Consider the following 25,764-nt stretch of genomic DNA (forward strand, 5'->3'; position numbering starts at 1 on the left):
TCAAACGCAACTCTTTGTTTCTTTGTTTGTCAAGAGCGCAGACCCTCGACATACCTCATTATTATGTTCTTTGAATTGTATTTACCATGTTATTGTATGCGCAGTGAGCTTTGCGCCTCCTGAGAAAGGCGTATTTTTGAAATGCTATGTAATGCAATGAATGTATCAGGGGTGTTAACGTTATTGATTAATTATTCCTAATTGTCATTGCTTCAATGATTTTCTAGATCTTCGCTAATCATTGGTGGTGTAATGTTTATACAGCAGTCACCTTCCCCACCACACTTACAAATTTGGTACAGATCACATTCACCTTCTTGAACACTTTGATTTATCACAGTTATACCTGATGAGACCGGATCTGGAGCAACCTGAGAAAGAACCGTCAGTAGCTTGCTGTCTAGGTTCCACCACCTCAAGGTCAGATGGTCAAGATGAGTTGGGTTCAGTACCATATCTTATAGCGCTAGATATTGGCCTGGACATGGCCACGGCGTATATGTTCTATCCATGCTCCCTAAATCCCCAGCAAACACAAAACGTTTTCAATATCATTCGCAAAAGGTTATAAAAGGTTGTCAGAAAACGTTTAAATGTCGGGTTATATAAAGGGTATAAGAGTATAAAACGTTTTCATAACCTTACAAAACATTTTTTGATAATCTGCTGCTCAGCAAACAAAAATGTTTTATAGAAAACGTTTAAATGTCGGGTTATATAAACGGTATAAAAACGTTTTAATAACATTCCAAAAACATTCTTGAAAACTTGATACAAAACATTCTAAACAGAATGTTATTTTGGGGTTGAAAAAATATTTTAGAAAATTGTTTGACCAAAATATTTTCAATAACGTTTTAAAAACGTTTTCATGACCTTTATATAACCCGACATTTAAATGTTATTAAAAGGTTTTGAAAAAATATTTTAAGAACATTTCTGTGTTTACTGGCTTCAAATATTTTAACATAATGTTATTTAAGTATTGACACAATATTTGGCAAACATGTTTGCAAAAATAGTTTACAATAACATTTTTTGAAAACATTAAAAATATTGTTGTGGTGTGTTTTCATACAAAACGTTTCAAAACGCTATCATGACCTTTATATAACCCGACATTTTAATGTTATTAAAACGTTTTTACCTAAACCAAAAGCCAACATATAACTTATTTAAAACGTTTTTAAAACGTTTTTGTGTTTGCTGGGTCGGTGGCAGTTTGTCAACTCCTTGTTCATCTTTGAGTTGCTTGAATCAAAACCATGAGCATCTTTGCTTGCCCAATGTGGACCCACTTGGACAGAAAAGAGAGCAAAGAAACTTTTCACATCCACGTAGAATCCCCTTCGCCAAGACCAGCTAGTGCTATCAAAATTGTGGTGCATATTACCTTCTTTCTCTTTCCTTGGATATGTCCTGTGGTATCACAGCCTGTAAGAGCATACCAGTTAATCAAAACGGCTGATTTCTCTGGGCCAATCTTGTCATATATAGGTTGCAGGAAGACTTTGTGTCGTCTTTCACTTGTACCTATGATTAGCGCAGAATTGTTGCCAAGTAGTGGTGTTCTTCGACGTTCGTAGAGACAAAGTAGAACATCTGTGTCTTGTGAATATATGTGGACATTCTTCCAGTTGCTCGCAACTTCTACAGCATGGTAAGAGTGTCGGCCTCTTCCGTGTGTGCTGACATTGTTTGACAGTCATAATTCGCCTTGACCTCCTGCCGTGTTGCAGTCATAACCTGGACGTTACTGTAGCGGATGAGCCGATGGAAAAGGAAGAGAGTTAGCCAATCCTTTGTGCTGCTGCTGGCGAGAAACATCTTTTTTGTCTTTTTGTCCCTTCACCTTGCCTTTCCGCCGTTCTATAATGATATGTTTCTTCAGTGCTGCTTTCTTTGAGTAGTCAAATATAACTCGCACTTGACAATATCCTTAAGCCTTTGAGGCAATGAGTGTGACGAAGGATGTTGCAAGCTCTTTGCAAGTCTTGAAATTCCTGGGCCTCAAAAAACAGATGATTAATTGTGTTTTCAACTAATTAAGTGTCCCTGGTTAAAGAAGAAATAAAAGAAACAAACAAACAAAAGGAATTCTTCATTGCATTGCAACTCCTGAAATACTCCCATTCCATCAACTTCAAGATACGTCCCCGATCTATCTTCAAACTTGGTAGGCTGTGCAGAATCGTTAGGTGTCATTTGCCACCAGATCTTCCAGAAGCGTTATCACTTGTCTGTAGTGGGATGAAAAAATCCATCCGGTGCCATAAGAACTTTGTCGGTATATGCATTCTGATTACTTCTTCCAAATTGACGCTCTCTCAAGATGACCTTTCGTTGACATGTTGAGGTGTTCCATCGCCTGATCAACCCCAGTTCGTGTGAATGGAATATGGTTGCTGGTATTAACTGCAAACTCGCAGTTGGTGAAGCTCTGCCATAGTTCTGGGTCAGTTTTATGGCATCCATGTGTGAGATGAATTCTGAAATGTTTTGAGCATAATCTAGCCTGAAATAGGCAAAGATGAACTTGCAAAGATGCTCCGGTGGTACCAAGTAGAGCCGCCAATTACCCTCCCGTATAGGCCTCTGGAAACCAATCCTGGCTTCATATACCATCCATGGCCACGGGTTGGAGACTTGGAGCCTCTTGACTCCACCTCGACTCGAAGCTGGTGAACTTCAACATGCATGTTGACACTGTGGCAAAGAAAGCCAATTCCACCAAAGCCTTCCTCAATAGACAAATCGGCCACTGTGGACAAAAGGTCAAGGAGACCAGCTACAAAACCTTCATCTGCCCAATAGTTGAGTATGCTGCTGCTACCTGGGACCCTCATACACAACGCAACATCAGACAGATTGAGCAGGTGCAGAGAAATTGTGCAAGGTTTGTCACAGGTATCTAAGATCGTTGCAGCAGTGTGTCAGCCATGGTTCAAGATCTCCAATTGCCCACCTGAGCTTGGCTACCAGACGTCTCCAAAGCAGGCTGGAGATGATGTATCGCATTCCGTTTGACCTCATCGACATCAGGTGGTCCCAGTACATGCCTCCGCTAGCTTCAAACACCAAATGCCATGGTTCCCGCTTTCAAAATCCGCGATGCAGTTTGACAACTTAAAAGTTATACTTTCCACGCACTATCCGTGACTGGAACAGCCTGTTAACCGACCCAGCTGCATCCTGTTTCTTTAACGCTGTCAAGACTGCGTTGAAGGCCTGCTGGCAGCAATCACCTTGCTGAACAGTCTTACTCGCACCTGAGGAGGAGGAGGAGGAGGAGGACTAGGAGCAGGAGGAGGACTAGCGTCTAACTCTCGTAGCTGTTTCTCCCAATTAAAGGATCCTATCTCCATTATAAATGCCTGGTGCACTTTGCAACGCCTGTCTTATCCCTGCATGCTTCAGTCCGCTGCTTTATACTGGCTACCACCAGGGTGTTACGTACAACGGGTTGATCCTCAAAGAATTTCTCCAATCAGAGATTGAAGAGTGCCTAAAGAGTTAACTGGTTAGCTTCGATCGCTCTGTTGTAACGATTGTTATTTAGTTTCATTTACCAGCAATGTTTAGATAAGCAGTTGTCTCAACTATAATGCATTTGGTACCCAAACTCTTTGCACACATTACGAATATATTTAAAATGATGTTGAACACCAAATATCATACAGATTGGTTCAAAAATGTGGCAATTGAAGGATTGGTATTATTCCAATCATAAATACATTGTTATTATTGGAATCCTCATATGTCAAAACATATGGTTAGTCATCAAAAACATCTTCCTATGTCCATTGGTTCAAAAGTTATGGCATTTTACGTAAAAAAGCCTGAAATATGGCGGCCATCTTGGATTTTTGCTAATTAGGAGTATTTCTAGTGCTCTTATTTTGTTTTCAATGACTCGTTGGCCCTTTTATGTGAGTTAAGATAGAATATAATAAATAATGTATGACATTTTGAATGAATAGTTAATGAATGGTTAATTGATATTTTTTTCTAAAAATTGGCGGCCATTTTGAAATTCAAAATGGAGGCTCTTAATGTTAATGGAAAAACTGGCAACCACCTTTTTCTTAATCAGCGATGGTTTTAGATGGGTTTAAAGATCGTTGCCAAGAATCTACCCAAAAATGTGCTTTTTTTTACATAAGCCAACAGAAATTTGTAGCGAATGAGCTGTATTATTATTATTATTATTATTATTATTATTATTATTATTATTATTACATGTATTATTATTATTGACCAAACTAATCAAATTTACCGTTTACTGTCTTTTCAGGTGAGTTTGTTCTTGACATGTTTAAACAGCGCAGCTAATCCACGGTGTTACGCGGCTGGGAATGCGTCAGTTCGTCAAGCCATGTTGGAAATCGTGCAATGTAATGGTTACAACGAGCTCGGCGGAGACCATAATTATAATAGAATTCGATGTAAATAGACCTTTTTCCCTCTTTCCCATCATGCACTATTCCAGGGGGGTATGAGTGTCGCAAAATACGTCATCTCCCCGGGGGAGTACAGAGTTAAGTTCATTACATACCGGAATACGGACATTTCGGCTGGTGCCTTCATCACAAAAAAGGAATCGCCGATAATAGCTGATCATGATGCAGTCATGTCTACAGTAGATTTCATCTCGACCTTTGCAGGACTTAACCCCATTAAAAGCTATTAAACCAAGATAACACTCATTGCAACAGCTCAACTGATTAAATCGGATCTTCTCTGGTTGTGCACAAGTGACTGTTTTCATGTGCGATATCGCAATAAAGCTGGTATTCATAGCTTCAGTTGGGTAACCGATTATAAAGGAAACGAAAGGAAACAATGTTATGTGTGGCTTTGTTCACGAAATCAGACAATGTCGTGCTTTTTGTAAACCAGCATTCTTGAAAATGAGCAACATAATGATTTTTGACTTAACACGGTTTAGAAATAATTTCTTCATATTTTTGGTGTTATCTGTCGTTTACATGTCCTTCCTAAAACACAAAAGTACGACCCTCTCCAAACACCTAAATTAGCTAAAAATTTAGGACATGTTACAAAACTTTATTTTCTAGAACCTATTTAGAATAATTTAAATGTAGCTTTTACCGGTTTTTTGTGGCATCCTTCAGAAGTGAGCGGTCCGATACCAATATTTTCGGTCAAATCTCCATTCAAATAACACGGGGAGTTGGCTAGCTATGCCTTGCCCTCACTCATATTTTACAAAAGTACGACCATTTCTGAACATCTAACCTAGCTGTAATTTTAGGTCATGTTAGAGAAATATATTTGCTAGAAGTTTTGGAGAATAAATAAAATATTGGCTGGTTATTTTTCACACAGTGATGTTAACTAGGCAAGTGTCCATTCTCCCAACATACATCATTTGTAGGGGTCACGCGTCAATGGTGAGAGCACTGTGTATTGTGTATAGGAAAACGGACAGTAACTGCAGTATGTAATCATAATAATGGTTGGTCAGTTTGGTCAATTTAGCTCCGCGGAGCAAAAAGTAAGCTACGCGTAGCAGCTCCACGTTGTGGCGGTTGCGGCCGTCCATAGACTTCGAGTATAGCATGTCTAGGGTTTCAGATCAAATAGTTTTCACTTTTCTCAGCACAAATCACTTTTGCCAATATCATGTGACTCACTATTAGCCAATCAGAAGACACAAATCTATATGATATAATGTATATACACTTCACATTAAATCCACTCCCCCAATTCATTGCCGTGCTCGCGGGATTCATTGTAAGTCGGAGGTGGCATGGACACGTGACGTACAAGGCTGACAGCCCGTTCAAAATAGCACGGTTGTTTAATAGTTTTTCAAACAAAACATCATGCACAACCAAATATTAGGCTTAAACAGCTAAATGTGATATTATAATAAAATATACAGATGCTTTTGAGTCATTCTCAACTTTAATTTGCCCTCTTTAAAAAATTATTCACTTTTATAGCATTTTTGGAAGCTTTTCGGATATAAAATGTATCTATTAATAACAAAATTGGTGGCGCTATTTAGTAACTGGAAATTACTCTTTCAAGCTTTTAATACAAATAATTCCTTTTATTGTTTGATAAAATATGTTTATAAAATTTCTTTGTTGCTTGTTTCACCTATTCCAGCAGTTTTAATGACAATATTAATCACCTACCCCTTGCAAATAAAGAAATCTGATTTAGGATAAATAGCGCCATCTATAGTTTGCATTTAGTTAATAATGAAGCCAATTCTATATACATCAAACAACCGTGATAGACGGTTAGCAGTTAAAAATTGAAAACACAACATACTTACAGTGAGGTACTTTGTCGTAGGAGCAAAATTTTTTACCAACACCGGCCTCGAGCTGTGGCCCTGTTGGCGACCAAAATTTATATTACATAAATTTTCCGCCCTTTGTAATAACTATTCTTGCCGCCCATTAAGTGCCGCACTTTGTTCTTTAATAATTCTTCATGCCGCCCCTGTATCTTCCGCCGCACCTTCTTTTTTTGCCGCCCCTTACTTTAACCCCGGGGGCTTGCGCTCCCAAAGGCCCCCTCCAAATACGCGCATGGTGAGGTCTATTTGGTGGAGGTGCGACTGCACCGCCTGCTTATCGCAATACAAAAAGGAAGAAACTGTACATTTAAACACCAATAGATTGTTCATATAAATTGGGTATTGGACTTGAAGTCTAATGCTGGCAATCATGAGTGCATCCGTTTACATTATTGTATGATATCAACAAAGAGCTAAATGCAAGATTGTTAACACATTGTCCATCAGCGGAGGTTACCTACTGTAACATACATATTGGGGGCAGGGAAAGTTATTTGTATTATTTGAAAACTGCAACTTTTAAATTCTGGTATTTAAAAAAAAACCACTACTGTGTTGCTAATATTGAATATCGTTCCTCCTTTCTATGAATACAATACATTCGAAGAGAATAATTATTACTAATGTTATCTGTGGTTGCAGTACAGTTTAGAGAAATTATTAAGGCATGGGGTATGGGCGAACTTGAAGTACAGGTATCTGGAGAGGGGAAGCAATGAGTTACCCCAAATCACAGCGGCAGGTAGTCAGTGGGCCGCCGAGTGCTAATATATATTTATTTTGGAAGGTTCGTGTTTGTTTTAAATTTTGGGGCGTTTTCCCAAAATTTGATATTTTTGGTGATATTTCAAAAAAGCGACATGCCAAAGACAACTCTTTGGGCACATAGTTTGTTATTGTTATAGCAGTTCATTTCAACATACCTACGTTACCATCTGCTTGGGTGATTTAGTAATATTATTACGCTGCTTTTAGAATTTTTACCTGATCGTCGGCTTTTGCAGGCAACAGAATGCAGATTGGCTCACGATATATATGTCGTATTCCTCTATGTGGATCTATTGATGATAAAATTACTTTGAATTCCTTGTAACAAAATGTTTTTAAGTGTTATAAAAACGTTTTATACCCTTTATATAACCCGACATTTAAACGTTTTCTGATAACCTTATATATCCTTTTGCGAATGATGTCGAAATCGTTTTGTGTTTGCTGGGTATCTACTGCGGCTTTTGGTATTGACGAAGTAACTATCTACTGCTGACATTTGGTATTGATGAAGTAGCTATCTACTGCTGTCATCGGTATTGATGAAGTAGCTATCTACTGATGATATTGCTATTAATGAAGTAGCTTTTTGAAGATCTTGGCAGGCTAGACCTGCATGGAAAGGATCTACGACTGTTGCAGAACCTTTATTGGAACCAACCAGCGTGCATAAGGGTGGATGGAGATTGTAGTGAATATACAAGCATTAAGAGAGGAGTCAGACAGGGATGAGGAGGATCTGCAAAGGCTTCTTGATGTGGTGGTTCAGGAAAGTGAGAGGAAAGGTTTATCTTTAAATTGCAAGAAGACAGAATGTATGGTGGTATCAAAGACTGAAATCCCAACATGCATATTGAAGGTGAAAGATCAAAGAATTAAGCAAGTTTCCTCCTTCAACTACCTTGGCAGTCTAATCACAGAAGATGCCAGATGCATTAAGGAGATTAAGAGAAGGATTGCACTGGCTAAGTCTGCGTTCTCAAAGTTAGACAAGATCCTAAAAAACAGTGCCCTCGGTATGGAGACCAGAATTCGGGTACTCAACTGCTATGTCGTCCCTGTATTAATGTATGGAAGTGAAGCATGGTCAATAACAACAGACATTAAAAGAAGATTGGAGAGCTGCGAGATGTGGTTCCTTAGAAGAATGATGAAGATCCCGTGGACTGATAAAGTGTCTAATGACGATGTCCTAAGAAGAGCAAATGTGATCAGGAAGCTGTTACGTGAAATCAGAGTTAAGCAGCTCAAATTCCTTGGTCATATCCTCAGAAAGGATGGTTTCGAGAACCTAGTATTGACAGGAAGAATAGAAGGAACAAGGAGCAGAGGCAGGAAGAGAGTGATGTGGTTATCAAATCTGAAAGAATGGCTAAAAGAAAGGGGAGCGGAACATAAAGCGACAGAGCTTCTGGAGATGGCTTATAACAGAGAATTGTGGCATGACATGATCGCCAACGTCTTAGGATATGGCACCTAGAGAGAGAGAGAGAGAGAGAGCTATTATATTACTGCTGATATTGGTATTGACAAACTAGCTATCTGCTGCTGATAATGGAATTGATGAAGTAGCTATCTACGGCTGATATTGGTATTGATGAAGTAGCTACTAATACCACTGTCAGCAGTAGATAACTATTTCATCAATACCAATATCAACAGTATTCGCTACTTCATCAATACCAATATCGGCAGTAAATACTAGTATGTGCCCCAAAAAATATACAACAAAATTCACTAAAAGTTAAGTATTTTGTCATCAAACATTAATTTTCACTTGTTTTGATATTTATCCCCATTTGTTTGAATTTGGAATATTCTGGAGATTCAAAGAATATTCTGAAATGCTAACGATTAAAGTGAACAAGAAATTTATATCTAGTTATAGTCAAAAATTTCTAGAAACATTTGGATACTACTATAATGATCATGAATCTTCTAGAACATTAAGTGGTGGCGCTATTACAATAACCATCTATACATTCTAATGAAATCTGATTGGTTTATGTTGAGGTAATGTACTATATTTAGAAATGATGTACACAGATTATTGATTGTCATTGGCTTGTGGTGATCTAATGAGATATTTTTAGAAATGCTGTAATATCCCATACGTAAGATTATTCTAGAATGGTAAGAAATGATATATAAAGCCTGGATATATGAAATGATCGCGACAGCAGACTAGAGTTTTTAGAGGGACCTCTTTGAAACTTATTTTAGCCAGTGCAGTATTGGTACAAAAGCTACCACTATTGTGTGAATTTTTTTAAACTTCGGTTTGCAGTTGTTGTGTGTGTTGGAGAGAAGAAAATACGCCAAAGTTGACCGGTAGTAGAGGCAATAGTGCTTGATATTTGTCGACTCAAAGAAGCGGCAGACTGACATATCTTCATCAAAGAAGTGTGGTATTTTGACTGTTATCTGACTGTCAAGTAGAGCAGAAAGCTTCCCCTAGAGATCTCCGAGAGAGGAACTTATGGTCAACATAGGAGACCACTTGAAAAGCACTAGCATATCAGCTAGCATAGTGAAAACATAGACTTTGGACTGAGATTGTGGTAGACCAGGGGTTTTCCTTGGATAGCCAGGATCTTGGACATTCCCGGATCTCGGATCAAGAACTGACACAATCAACGGAATAGCTAAAGAAATTCTTGGCAGTAATATTAAGATTGATTTTGTATGAGTTTGTATTGTTATTTGATTGACAGCCATACTGTACTAATTAATAATTAATAATTAAATTGTTCTATATGTGTGTTTGGTGTTGTGTGAACTCGGTAGCAGGTGATTTTGGCCTGAGTCATTTTAGTGACCATAACAATAGCTACTTCGTCAATACCAATAACAGCAGTAGATAGCTACTTCATCAATACCAATATCAGACGCAGATACCTACTTCATCAATACCATTATCAGCAGTAGGTACTAGTAGCTAGTTCATCAATACCAATATCAGCAGTATTAGCTACTTCGTCAATACCACTATCAGCAGTAAATAGCTACTTCATCAATAACAATATCAGCAGTAAATAGGTTCTTCATCAACACTACTATCAGCAGTAGATCGATACTTCATCAATTTCAATATAGCAGTAGAAAGCTACTTCATCAATACCACAATATCAACCGGCCGCAGATAGCTACTTCATCATTACCATTATCAGCAGTAGATAACTAGTTCATCAATACCAATATCAGTAATATTAGCTTACTTCATCAATACCGATATCAGCAGTAGATAGCTACTTCATCAATATCACTATCAGCAGTAGATAGCTACTTCATCAATACCGATATCAGCAGTAGATAGCTACTTCATCAATATCACTATCAGCAGTAGATAGCTACTTCATCAATACCGATATCAGCAGTAGATAGCTACTTCATCAATATCACTATCAGCAGTAGATAGCTACTTCATCAATACCGATATCAGCAGTAGATAGCTACTTCATCAATATCACTATCAGCAGTAGATCGCTACTTCATCAATACCGATATCAGCAGTAGATAGCTACTTCATCAATATCACTATCAGCAGTAGATAGCTACTTCATCAATACCGATATCAGCAGTAGATAGCTACTTCATCAATATCACTATCAGCAGTAGATAGCTACTTCATCAATACCGATATCAGCAGTAGATAGCTACTGCATCAATATCACTATCAGCAGTAGATAGCTACTTCATCAATACCGATATCAGCAGTAGATAGCTACTTCATCAATACCAATATCAGCGGTATAAGGTACGCCATCAATACAACTATCAGCAACAGATCGCTACTTCATCAATACCACCACTATCAGCAGTATTATAGGTACTTCAATAATACCAATATTAGCAAGAACGATATGGCGTAATGGCGAAACGTCGGGTACCAACAAATTGAGTGATAATTGTGCTAATTATTCACATTTCCGTTGAACATGTTTTCGTTTTCTCACATAGATGCATATTGCGGACAATACTTGACATTGTGTGTAAGTTTGAAGACAATCCATATCCTAAACTAAAAGGGTTACCCACTTTAAAGTTGTCAGCGGCGGCGGGAGTATTACAATTTAGTGGTGGGGAGGGGGGGACGAGCATATTTTGTTCCAGTTTTACTCATTAATGGGACTTTTTTTGCACCATTTTAGACCCAAATGAGGCGTGTTTTGGTATTTTGTGTGCCAGTGCCCGCAAAGTGCGCAAAATTGTGCAATTTTACCTTATGGGCCCAAACCAGCGTGTTTTCATCAGTAGATATGACATTGACTTATATTTCTTTTGAAACAAAAACAATTTTCTAGTGCGAAAATGTCATCTGTAGCTGTAACAAAGAACTTGTACCAATTTAACTTTATGCTAGCTATAGTAATATAAGTGATTACAAGAATTTTTGTTAACCTCGAATTGTTATGGTTTTTTTTCACTAATCCCCTTCATTAATCATTGAAAATCGACATGTTGTTTTCGCGGCAAGGACAAGTTTTGATTAAATATCTTGTTTTATTTTATATAAATCTGCAGTAATCCTCTACATAAATCAGTTTCTACATTCTTATGACTAAGTAAAGAGGAACACAAGACGTGTTTTAGTTAACCTATAATCAGTACTACAACAACTGCATTCTATGTTTCAGATGGATTTGAAAAGACCATCTGCATGCCAAACATAAACATAAAAATAATTTGTATACCCCCTTTGAAAACGAGTGCATTGCATACGTATTTGCTCAATTAGCATTTTGTGCAAATTTTATTACAAACTTGAATGTTGTTCTTTTTAAGGGCTGGGGTATGAACGTTTGGACATTATTTATTGTGGGACATTAGAGCACATCAGACATATCGAATTGCATTCTGAATACGAAGAATGTCCTTCTGATATCAAATAATTTTGATTTTTGAAATTCGCAATGTAATACACATTTTATGGCAAATGATTAAAATTGATATTTTTGATATTTAACAGTACTAGAAGTAAACTTTATAAATCTGATGATCTATACTTAAATTGTATGTAGGTGGGATGAAAAGCCGACGATCAATTGAAAATATTTTGACCTTTCTTATTGAAGATATGAATTTTTTTCCCAAAACACCTACATACACTTTAAGAATATATCATTAGATTTATAAAATTTACTTCCAGGACTGTTATATATCAAATTTTAATAATTTGTCATAAAATTTATATTATATCGTGAATTTCAAAAAATTAAAATTATTTGATATCAGAAATACATTCTTCGTATTCAGAATGCAATTCGATATGTCTGATGTGACTATCGAATTCCTCAAAACGCTCATTCCAGATCCCTTAACAAAAACAAAAAATGTCCTATACCCCAACGATCACAAAGCCTGTTACAAAAACGTTTAAAAAGAGTATAAAACGTTTTACTGTCTGAAAATATTTTGAAAAACTGCTGCAAACAGTCTAACATAATGACAACATTTTAAAATGTTGTAATGTTTTTCCTTAATAATGTTTCATGACCTTTATACAGCTCGATATTTTAAATGTTAAAACCATTAAAACCATAATCGCGTTGATAACAAGTTTGCTGGGACTTTAGTGGTTATAAAACAAAGATGCCCTCGTAAAATTTAAGTAATTGAACTAATTAGTCTATACTGGGAAACCCTAATTAATTAATTCCAAGGATAATGTGTAAAATAATGATAATAAATTACGTATAACAAATTATTACAGGGTGCGTGAAAGGATTCATGTACAAAACTAGAGAAAAAGGCACCTTACTATATCAACATTATTTTAAAGGAGCATTTTGTGATTTTAGGATCCACTTTTTAGGGTATATGGGTCGATGGATATCAACGACAAAAAAGATTTATTTCCAAAATTTCAATTGATTCGAACAATGAATGTGCGACATAACTGCGCGTTTAAGCCAAATCGGCATTGAATTTTGCATTGCATCATGGCCAGTGTTTGTAGTTTTGGGACATATTCCCCTCTGACCTATCGGGAAAATTGCTTTTTTGTGCGTACAAAACTAACGTTATTTAAAATGTTTTACTGGGATAAAATATTGTTAAAAAAAATTAAAATGTCTTATATTAATTATTTACAATATTGTTAATGATAACATTATTACAATAATAAATGAATGAATAATAATAACAGCAATTTCCCCGATATGTCATAGGTCAAAGCTGCTCTCAAAAACTGGAAGTTACAATGCCGATTGGGCTTATTACATTTCGATGATTCACATAATTGATTAGATATTTTGATAAGGTACCGTACCATATAGATGTCCGACACATCACAATGTAACAGTAATTTTGAATCACCCTATACTGCTTATGATAGATCTAATTGAGGATTGTGATTAAGAGCTATTTAGATTAGTTATGGCATTTATCATATCAAAGTACATCCTTTCAAACAAGAACGACTTCATTAGGAAACATCATCATTAGCATGATGCGTTTTCAAGAATGCGGACGATTTGTTCTCTTACTCTTACTTTTTCATGCAACAAATCACATCACAAGCAGTGATACCGAAACAGAGGTTGATGACGAAGCATCATGGTATGACAATACAACTCATAATGATGGTAACAAAGGTGATGAGGACATTTTTGACGGAAGCGACTCTGATTTAATTCGCTTAGTTATCGGTGGCATTTTCATCTTTTTAACTATCTTCACAATCTTCAGTAACGGTTTAGTTTTGGTAACATTATTGTGTCGACCACACCTCCGCACGTACTTCAACTATTTCTTGATCGGTATCACTGTAGCTGACTTTGGCGTTAGTATTGTTAGCATGCCTTCATTCTGTGGTCAGTTATTCTTGGGATATTGGCCTCTAAGTGCAGACATGTGTGTCTTCTTTGCATTTATTGATATAATATTGGCCCAGGCATCGAATCAATCAGTCGTAATGTTATCGATTGATCGATATGTTTTACTGGCTAAACCGTTATGGCATTTGGAGCGACGTACCATTGGCAGGATTGTGAAGTTCTTGAGTATCGCGTACGGGTTACCGCTGCTACTTTGGTTGCCAATTGCGGTTCACTTCCGCCTCCGGTTAGAACATCTACCTCCTGGTACCTGTGTTTCACAATTAGCAAACGACATTTGGATTGGGATTTTAATTGGTTTCATTTATTGGGTACCGTTCATCCTGCTTCTTATAGTCAACATCAAAACATATTGTGTCATCAGAGCAAGACGTCAGAAAAATGCGACTCTAAATGCACCACCTCAGAGTAGTACGAATCCGAAATCAGTCACCAGCCACGTCTCTGATTTAGATGCAGCCACGAGCAGCACAAAAGACCTACCACTAAGCGAGTTGGTTGCAAAGTTCGAGAAGTGTGAGAGTCAATTGAAAGCTACTGAAAGTCATCCTGGACCAGCCTCTGGGCCCTCCACTTCGAAGGTATCGTTGGTTTCTAGTGATATTCCATCTACCAGTGGCACCATTGCTGCACGAATTCAACAGCGGTTAAATGAGAAGGAAAGAAAGACGAAAGAGAGTGAGAGACGCGCTGCGCGCACCTTGACGCTGCTAGTGGTGGTGATGTTGATAACCTGGACACCATGGTCGGTCCTGGTTATCGTTGCTTCTTTCTGCCCAATGTGCTTTCCATGGTACATTTACGAAGTAAGTTTTAGACGCGTATGCGTATTTGTGCGTTTGTACTTTGTACATATTTTTTGGTTCTGTTTGTCTGTCTAATTATATCTATTTTCTAGTCTTAGTCAAAAGGTTACCACTGACCAATATCTCCATATACTATATAAATGTCCATGTGTAGTGGCCAGACGATTCGAGACTAGTACACGGTTGTGTTTCATTAGTGATAAGGAAGAGGGCAGTGGCGTAGCTAGAAAAAATGGCACCAGGGGCCAAGGATACATAATGGCGCCCCCAATTCTTGAAACAATTGCGCGCAAAAATTTGAACTTTCCCTGTATCCGCTTCACGCATTACAACACGTTGCAATACGCCGAGTGACAAACTTAAATGAGGTCTGACATCATCGCCCAATTTACATCTCGCTGTGATTTGATAGTGTATTCACTATGCAAATAACCACTTTCCTAGCTTGCTCCACAGTGTATCAAAAACTAACCCTTTGTTATGCTAAATAGCTTTCCCAATTTTACGTGCTAAAGGCCACACTTGCCATACCTCAGTAAACATCAAAAGAGGAGCTACCAGTTTCCCGTGTGTGGGAATTTCTAGCGCACTTGTGTACAATATTTGTATATTTGCCAAATGCCAAATATGGACATCGTGACCAATATTTGTGAATATTGCATGATAACTCTAAGCTAGAATATACCTTATGGTCGAAAATATCTAGTGAGTTTGATATTTTATAAATGAACTGTAGTATGAATGGCAGCACGCCGTCATCCACATCCACATTCACTACGAAACAGGGTGAATGGGAGATGTCCTCTTAACTTTTTCTAATGGTGATTGGAACGATCAACCCATTGCCGTTAGGACGTCCACCTTACGTCCAATTTGTAACAAGTATGTTCAAACGCAACTCTTTGTTTCTTTGTTTGTCAAGAGCGCAGACCCTCGACATACCTCATTATTATGTTCTTTGAATTGTATTTACCATGTTATTGTATGCGCAGTGAGCTTTGCGCCTCCTGAGAAAAGCGTATTTTTGAAATGCTATGTAATGCAATGCATGTATCAGGGGTGTTAACGTTATTGACTAATTATTCCTAATTGTCATTGCTTCAATGATTTTCTAGATCTTCGCTAATCATTGGTGGTGTAATGTTTATACAGCAGTCACCTTCCCCACCACACTTACAAATTTGGTACAGATCACATTGTTTCCTATGCCTGGGCACCTTCTTGAACACTTTGATTTATCACAGTTATACCTGATGAGACCGGATCTGGAACAACCTGAGAAAGAACCGTCAGTAGCTTGCTGTCTAGGTTCCACCACCTCAAGGTCAGATGGTCAAGATGAGTTGGGTTCAGTACCATATCTTATAGCGCTAGATATTGACCTGGACATGGCCACGGCGTATATGTTCTATCCATGCTCCCTAAATCCCCAGCAAACACAAAACGTTTTCAATATCATTCGCAAAAGGTTATAAAAGGTTGTCAGAAAACGTTTAAATGTCGGGTTATATAAAGGGTATATTAAGAGTATAAAACGTTTTCATAACCTTACAAAACATTTTTTGATAATCTGCTGCTCAGCAAACAAAATGTTTTATAGAAAACGTTTAAATGTCGGGTTATATAAAGGGTATAAAAACGTTTTAATAACATTCCAAAAACATTCTTGAAAACTTGATACAAAACATTCTAAACAGAATGTTATTTTGGGGTTGAAAAATATTTTAGAAAATTGTTTGACCAAAATATTTTCAATAACGTTTTAAAAACGTTTTCATGACCTTTATATAACCAGACATTTAAATGTTATTAAAAGGTTTTGAAAAAAATATTTTAAGAACATTTCTGTGTTTACTGGGTTCAAATATTTTAACATAATGTTATTTAAGTATTGACACAATATTTGGCAAAATTTTTGCAAAAATAGTTTACAATAACATTTTTTGAAAACATTAAAAATATTGTTGTGGTGTGTTTTCATACAAAACGTTTTAAAACGCTATCATGACCTTTATATAACCCGACATTTTAATGTTATTAAAACGTTTTTACCTAAACCAAAAGCCAACATATAACTTATTTAAAACGTTTTTAAAACGTTTTGTGTTTGCTGGGTCGGTGGCAGTTTGTCAACTCCTTGTTCATCTTTGAGTTGCTTGAATCAAAACCATGAGCATCTTTGCTTGCCCAATGTGGACCCACTTGGACAGAAAAGAGAGCAAAGAAACTTTTCACATCCACGTAGAATCCCCTTCGCCAAGACCAGCTAGTGCTATCAAAATTGTGGTGCATATTACCTTCTTTCTCTTTCCTTGGATATGTCCTGTCGTATCACAGCCTGTAAGAGCATACCAGTTAATCAAAACGGCTGATTTCTCTGGGCCAATCTTGTCATATATAGGTTGCAGGAAGACTTTGTGTCGTCTTTCACTTGTACCTATGATTAGCGCAGAATTGTTGCCAAGTAGTGGTGTTCTTCGACGTTCGTAGAGACAAAGTAGAACATCTGTGTCTTGTGAATATATGTGGACATTCTTCCAGTTGCTCGCAACTTCTACAGCATGGTAAGAGTGTCGGCCTCTTCCGTGTGTCCTGACATTGTTTGACAGTCATAATTCGCCTTGACCTCCTGCCGTGTTGCAGTCATAACCTGGACGTTACTGTAGCGGATGAGCCGATGGAAAAGGTAGAGGGTTAGCCAATCCTTTGTGCTGCTGCTGGCGAGAAACATCTTTTTGTCTTTTTGTCCCTTCACCTTGCCTTTCCGCCGTTCTATAATAATATGTTTCTTCAGTGCTGCTTTCTTTGAGTAGTCAAATATAACTCGCACTTGACAATATCCTTAAGCCTTTGAGTCAATGAGTGTGACGAAGGATGTTGCAAGCTCTTTGCAAGTCTTGAAATTCCTGGGCCTCAAAAAACAGATGATTAATTGTGTTTTCAACTGATTAAGTGTCCCTGGTTAAAGAAGAAATAAAAGAAACAAACAAACAAAAGGAATTCTTCATTGCATTGCAACTCCTGAAATACTCCCATTCCATCAACTTCAAGATACGTCCCCGATCTATCTTCAAACTTGGTAGGCTGTGCAGAATCGTTAGGTGTCATTTGCCGCCTGATCTTCCAGAAGCGTTATCACTTGTCTGTAGTGGGATGAAAACATCCATCCGGTGCCATAAGAACTTTGTCGGTATATGCATTCTGATTACTTCTTCCAAATTGACGCTCTCTCGAGATGACCTTTCGTTGACATGTTGAGGTGTTCCATCGCCTGATCAACCCCAGTTCGTGTGAATGGAATGTGGTTGCTGGTATTAACTGCAAACTCGCAGTTGGTGAAGCTCTGCCATAGTTCTGGGTCAGTTTTATGGCATCCATGTGTGAGATGAATTCTGAAATGTTTTGAGCATAATCTAGCCTGAAATAGGCAAAGATGAACTTGCAAAGATGCTCCGGTGGTACCAAGTAGAGTCGCCAATTACCCTCCCGTATAGGCCTCTGGAAACCAATCCTGGCTTCATATACCATCCATGGCTACGGGTTGGAGACTTGGAGCTTCTTGACTCCACCTCGACTCGAAGCTGGTGAACTTCAACATGCATGTTGACACTGTGGCAAAGAAAGCCAATTCCACCAGAGCCTTCCTCAATAGACAAATCGGCCACTGTGGACACAAGGTCAAGGAGACCAGCTACAAAACCTTCATCTGCCCAATAGTTGAGTATGCTGCTGCTACCTGGGACCCTCATACACAACGCAACATCAGACAGATTGAGCAGGTGCAGAGAAATTGTGCAAGGTTTGTCACAGGTATCTAAGATCGTTGCAGCAGTGTGGCAGCCATGGTTCAAGATCTCCAATTGCCCACCTGAGCTTGGCTACCAGACGTCTCCAAAGCAGGCTGGAGATGATGTATCGCATTCCGTTTGACCTCATCGACATCAGGTGGTCCCAGTACATGACTCCGCTAGCTTCAAACACCAAATGCCATGGTTCCCGCTTTCAAAATCCGCGATGCAGTTTGACAACTTAAAAGTTATACTTTCCACGCACTATCCGTGACTGGAACAGCCTGTTAACCGACCCAACTGCATCCTGTTTCTTTAACGCTGTCAAGACTGCGTTGAAGGCCTGCTGGCAGCAATCACCTTGCTGAACAGTCTTACTCGCACCTGAGGAGGAGGAGGAAGAGGACTAGGAGCAGGAGGAGGACTAGCGTCTAACTCTCGTAGCTGTTTCTCCCAATTTAAGGATCCTATCTCCATTATAAATGCCTGGTGCACTTTGCAACGCCTGTCTTATCCCTGCATGCTTCAGTCCGCTGCTTTATACTGGCTACCACCAGGGTGTTACGTACAACGGGGTGATACTCAAAGAATTTCTGCAATCAGAGATTGAAGAGTGCCTAAAGAGTTAACTGGTTAGCTTCGATCGCTCTGTTGTAACGATTGTTATTTAGTTTCATTTACCAGCAATGTTTAGATAAGCAGTTGTCTCAACTATAATGCATTTGGTACCCAAACTCTTTGCACACATTACGAATATATTTAAAATGATGTTGAACACCAAATATCATACAGATTGGTTCAAAATGTGGCAATTGAAGGATTGGTATTATTCCAATCATAAATACATTGTTATTATTGGAATCCTCATATGTCAAAACATATGGTTAGTCATCAAAAACATCTTCCTATGTCCATTGGTTCAAAAGTTATGGCATTTTACGTAAAAAAGCCTGAAATATGGCGGCCATCTTGGATTTTTCCTAATTAGGAGTATTTCTAGTGCTCTTATTTTGTTTTCAATGATTCGTTGGCCCTTTTATGTGAGTTAAGATAGAATATAATAAATAATGTATGACATTTTGAATGAATAGTTAATGAATGGTTAATTGATATTTTTTTCTAAAAATTGGCGGCCATTTTGAAATTCAAAATGGAGGCTCTTAATGTTAATGGAAAAACTGGCAACCACCTTTTTCTTAATCAGCGATGTTTTTAGATGGGTTTAAACATCGTTGCCAAGAATCTACCCAAAAATTTGCTTTTTTTTTACATAAGCCAACAGAAATTTGTAGCGAATGAGCTGTATTATTATCATTATTATTATTATTATATTATTATTATTATTATTATTATTATTATTATTATTATTATTATTATTATTATTATTATTATTATTATTACATGTATTATTATTATTGACCAAACTAATACAATTTACCGTTTAATTTACTGTCTTTTCAGGTGAGTTTGTTCTTGACATGTTTAAACAGCGCAGCTAATCCATGGTGTTACGCGGCTGGGATTGCGTCAGTTCGTCAAGCCATGTTGGAAATTGTGCAATGTAAATGGTTACAACGAACTCGGCGGAGACCATAATTATATACACATCGATGTAAATAGTTACAATCGGCTCAGCGGAAACCCATAAACCATAATTATACAAGACGGTTTAAGGACATAAATAAATGTATGAATACTCGATATATCTGTGCTTTTATTCTGTGGTGGGACTATACTCTCTTATTTTTCTTATAGTTGTGAGGACAGATCCCTACCTGTAGAGTATCTCTTAGTATAGAATCACGGCGGCAGTGTTTTTAAAATGCGTAAAAACAACATGATTTTAATGCTAATTATTGAACATTCTGAGGAGGTCTGATAAATTTCATATTAGGGAAATGGGACTGGGCGAATTTATGTATGACGTAGAGAGGAGTGGTATAGAATCAGATGTGCACCTAAGCATTATGTCGCTGTTTTGTCAAAACCTCCAACAGCTGCTAGGTGTTAATGTACAATCTATATAATAATACTGGTAGTCTGTGAATCTATGACTCTCTCTATGAGCTTCTATGAGTCTCCGTAAGCCTACTTTCTCGGAAACTTGGGGTCCCACATTCTTCAAACTTGGTGGATGGGTGCGACTTGGTCCGAACCAGGTCAAGTTTGCATTTGTTAGTGGATACTGCCCGGAGACCCCATCCTGGGGTCTTCTCTCTTACTCTCTTATTAACACCATTGACCAATGACCAGGTAACTAACATATGCGCTTGGTGGGTGGATGTAACTAAAGAAATTACCACCGAAGCAAGACCAAAAGGTGTTATTGGAAAATTTTGCAAAATGAATACCTAATTGAAGCGATTTGGTGGACCATTTTGGCACTTTTATAGTGTGTAAAATGTTAGTTTGAAAAAGCCGAAAATTTGTAAAATGTCGGTCCAAGAAGCCTTTCGTGGAAACGTTTTCCCTATTGTTGTAGGCTTATAAATATTATTGTTTAAACCATAAATTGGCAAATGTTGAAAGCAGAAGCGCGAAAATGGCCCAGTCTTTATCCACTACGCAGGGGGGTGTCTGAGAGGAGATGTGCCCCCTGAGAAGTAAGAAACTTTTGCAAAATGAAAACATAATGGTGGACCATTTTGGCACTATTAGAGTGTAAAATTTTAGTTTAAAAAAGCCGAAAATTTGTGAAATGACGGTCCATGAAGCCTTTCGTGGACAAGTTTTCCCTATTGTTGTAGGCCTATAAATAATTGTTTTAAACATAAATTTGCAAATGTTGAATGCAGAAGCGAAAATAGCCAGTGTTTATTCACTACGCAGGGGGTGTCTGAGAGGGGATCATGGTGTTCCCCCCTTGGGAGGTTGGAAAATTTTGCAAAATGAAGACCTAATTGACTTCCTCCTCTCCTCTCCTCTCCTCTCCTCCTCCCCCCTCCCCTCCCTCCCCCCCTCCCTCCTCCCCTCCCTCCTCCCTCCCCTCCCTCCTCTCCTCCCTCCCCCTCCCCTCCCCTCTCCTCCCCTCTCCTCTCCCCTCCCCTCCTCTCCTCTCCTCTCCTCTCCTCTCCTCTCCTCTCCTCTCCTCTCCTCTCTCTCCTCTCCTCTCCTCTCCTCTCCTCTCCTCCTCCTCCCTCTCCTCTCCTCCTCTCTCCTCTCCTCTCCTCTCCTCTCCTCCTCTCCTCTCCTCTCCTCTCTCCTCTCCTCTCTCTCTCCTCTCCTCTCCTCTCCTCTCTTGAGGGAGGAGGGCCCGCCGCCCCCTAAACTGCGTCTGCTGTAAAGTTAGTGACCAATACTCCAGGCTGGAGTTGTTTGATCATAAACGTGCAGTCGGTGATTTTTGAAACCAAGGCCATAATTCTTCTTAAATAAACCTAAATCAAAATGTATATCGCGTGTAGGAAACCTGAAACAATTACAGTTGAAGTTCAAGTTGATGTTTCACATTATTCGATTTTGATTTGTAAGTTATTACAAGATGTTTGACATATTACAATGTAAAAATTATTTTGAACCACCCTGTACAGTTAGTTAATCCTCCGCACGCGGGTGTTGACGGCAGACGACATATCATCAGCCAAGTATATGACTTATGACATCTACTAATTTATGGAAATATGATGAAAATACGTTAAGGCATAGCCTATGGTACATCGATACCCAAAAGAACGACTTCGTTAAGGAAACTCGTGATTAGAATGATGGGGTTTCAGGAATGTGGACGATTTGTTCTCTTACTCTTGCTTTTTCATGCAACAAACCACATCACAAGCAGTGATACAGAAACAGAGGTTGATAACGAAACTGTCACTAATATTATCACTGTCACCGAAACCCTCTCTGTCACCGAAATTGCCACTGTCTTCGACATTATCACAGTCACCGAAACTGTCACTGACACTGAAGCATTATGGTTTGACAATACAACTCATAATGACAGTAAAAAAGGTGATGAGGACATTTTTGACGAAACCGATTCTGATTTAATTCGCTTAGTTATCGGTTGCATTTTCATCTTTTTTACTATCTTCACAATCTTCATTAACGGTTTAGTTTTGGTAACATTCTTGTGTCGACCAAACCTTCGCACCTACTTCAACTATTTCTTGATCGGTATCACGGTAGCTGACTTTAGCGTTAGTATTGTTAGCATGCCTTCATTCTGTGGTCAGTTATTCTTGGGATATTTGCCTCTAAGTGCAGACATGTGTGTCTTCTTTGGATTTATTGATATAGTAATGACCCAGGCATCGAATCAATCTGTCGTAATGTTATCGATTGATCGATATGTTTCACTGGCTAGACCGTTATGGCATTTGGAGCGACGTACCATTGGCAGGGTTGTGAAATTCATGAGTATCGCGTACGGGTTACCGCTGCTACTTTGGTTGCCAATTGCGGTTCACTTGCGCCTCCAGTTAGAACATCTACCTCCTGGTACTTGTGTTTCACAATTAGCAAACGAAATTTGGATTGGGATTTTAATTGCTTTCCTTTATTGGGTACCGTTCATCCTGCTTCTTATAGTCAACATCAAAACATATTGTGTCATCAGAGCAAGACGTCAGAAAAATGCGACTCTAAATGCAACTCCTCAGAGTAGTACGAATCCGAAATCAGTCACCAGCCAGAAGATTGCCCACCACGTCTCTGATTTAGATGCAGCCACGAGCAGCACGGAAGACCTACCACTAAGCGAATTGGTTGCAAAGTCCAAGAAGAGTGCACGTCAATTAAGATCGACTTCGAAGGTATCGTTGGTTTCTAGTGATATTCCATCTACCAGTGGCACCATTGCTGCACGAATTCAACAGCGGTTAAATGAGAAGGAAAGAAAGACGAAAGAGAGTGAGAGACGCGCTGCGCGCACCTTGACGCTGCTGGTGGTGGTGATGTTAATAACCTGGACACCATATTCCGTCATGGTTGTCATTGCTTCTTTTTGTCCAACATGCTTTCCATGGTACATTTACGAAGTAAGTTTTAGACGCATATGCGTATGCGTATTTGTGCGTTTGTACTTTACATATTTTTTGGTTCTGTTTGTCTGTCTAATTATATCTATTTTCTAGTCTTAGTCAAAAGGTTACCACTGATCAATATCTCCATGTAATTTACTATATAAATATCCATGTGTGGTGGCCAGACGATTCGAGACTAGTACACGGTTGTCAGTTATCACAGCTTGCACTATTAAAAACGATTGCTGTTTCATTAGTGATAGGGAAGAGGGCAGTGGCGTAGCTAGAAATAAAAATCCCTTTAAAAAGGAAATGGGCGTACCAAAGAAAACTGTCAATGATTTTGCACCAAAAATGGTCAAAAAATGCAAAATTTTCAAAAAAATCATAAAAAAGCCTGATTTTCGCCCAAATTTCAAATATTTTTGGTGAAGTTGGTCAAAATTCAAAAAATGAAAAAACGGTCCCTATATATTTTTATCTAGTTTTTAAAAATTAATAAAAAAAATTTTTTTTGGCCAAACAATTTTTTTGTTACGTTGCACGAAAAAATTTGGGCCAAAAAACCCGTTTTGGGGGATTTTCTCCAAAAATGAGGATTTTGGCCCAAATTGGACCTCACAGATGAATTCATCAAGTCATTTCCATTCTAAAAATGTATACTTTTATATTGTTTAGACTAATAATTTAGCAGTTATGAGGCCCGAAAGTTTTCATAATTCCAGGGTTCAGACCAACCTTAAGGATTCTATCTCCATTATAAATGCCTGGTGCACTTTGCAACGCCTGTCTTATCAATGCATGCTTCAGTCCGCTGCTTTATACTGGCTACCAGGGTGTTACGTACAACGGGTTGATCCTCAAAGAATTTCTCCAATCAGAGATTGAAGAGTGCCTAAAGAGTTAACTGGTTAGCTTCGATCGCTCTGTTGTAACGATTGTTATTTAGTTTCATTCACCAGCAATATTTAGATAAACGGTTGTCTCAACTATAACGCATTTGGTACCCAAACTCTTTGCACACATTACGAATATATTTAAAATGATGTTGAACACCAAATATCATACAGATTGGTTCAAAAATGTGGCAATTGAAGGATTGGTATTATTCTAATCATAAATACATTGTTATTATTGGAATCCTCATATGTCAAAACATATGGTTAGTCATCAAAAACATCTTCCTATGTCCATTGGTTCAAAAGTTATGGCATTTTACGTAAAAAAAGCCTGAAATATGGCGGCCATCTTGGATTTTTGCTAATTAGAAGTATTTCTAGTGCTCTTATTCTGTTTTCAATGATTCGTTGGCCCTTTTATGTGAGTTAAGATAGAATAAAATAAATAATGTATGACATTTTGAATGAATAGTTATGGTTAATTGATAATTTTTTCTAAAAATTGGCGGCCATTTTGTAATTCAAAATGGAGGCTCTTAATGTTAATGGAAAAACTGGCAACCACCTTTTTCTTAATCAGTGATGCTTTTAGATGTGTTTAAACATGGTTGCCAAGAATATACCCAAAAATTTGGTTTTTTTTACATAAGCCAACAGAAATTTGTAGCGAATGAGCTGTATTATTATCATTATTATTATTATTATTATTATTATTATTATTATTATTATTATTATTATTATTATTATTATTATTATTTACCGTTTACTGTCTTTTCAGGTGAGTTTGTTCTTGACATGTTTAAACAGCGCAGCTAATCCATGGTGTTACGCGGCTAGGAATGTGTCAGTTCGTCAAGCCATGTTGGAAATCGTGCAATGTAAATGGTTACAACGAGCTCGGCGGAGACCATAATTATATACACATCGATGTAAGTAGTTACAATCGGCTCATCGGAAACCCATAAACCACAATTATACAAGACGGATTTCGTCAAAATGCAGATTGCACTGGACATAAATAAATGTATGAATATTCGATATATCTATGCTTTTATTCTATGGTGGGACTATACTCTCTTATTTTTCTTTTAGTTGTGAGGACAGATCCCTACCTGTAGAGTATCTCTTAGTATAGAATCACGGCGGCATTTGTCATCGGGCCAAGTGTTTTTAAAATGCGTAAAAACAACTTGATTTTAATGCTAATTATTGCACATTCTGAGAAGGTCTGATAAATTTCATATATAGGGAAATGGCACTGGGCGAATTTATGTATGACGCAGAGAGGAGTGGTATAGAATCAGATGTGCATCTAAGCATTGTGTCGCTATTCTGTCAAAACCTCCAACAGCTGCTATGTGTT

At 38.0% G+C, this 25,764-nt stretch overlaps 1 protein-coding gene across 1 annotated transcript; it reads left to right on the plus strand.

Moving 5' to 3' along the window:
* Nucleotides 1-22,242: 22,242 nt before the first annotated feature.
* LOC140161737 (muscarinic acetylcholine receptor M1-like) lies at nucleotides 22,243-25,314 on the plus strand. Its single transcript, XM_072185035.1, has 2 exons — nucleotides 22,243-23,517; nucleotides 25,180-25,314. Exons 1-2 carry the CDS (start codon nucleotides 22,243-22,245, stop codon nucleotides 25,312-25,314), a joined length of 1,410 nt encoding a protein of 469 aa, XP_072041136.1.
* The last annotated feature ends 450 nt before the right edge of the window (nucleotides 25,315-25,764 follow it).

The sequence above is a fragment of the Amphiura filiformis genome, chromosome 10, assembly GCF_039555335.1.
Source record: "Amphiura filiformis chromosome 10, Afil_fr2py, whole genome shotgun sequence".
In the NCBI taxonomy this organism is placed as follows: domain Eukaryota; kingdom Metazoa; phylum Echinodermata; class Ophiuroidea; order Amphilepidida; family Amphiuridae; genus Amphiura; species Amphiura filiformis.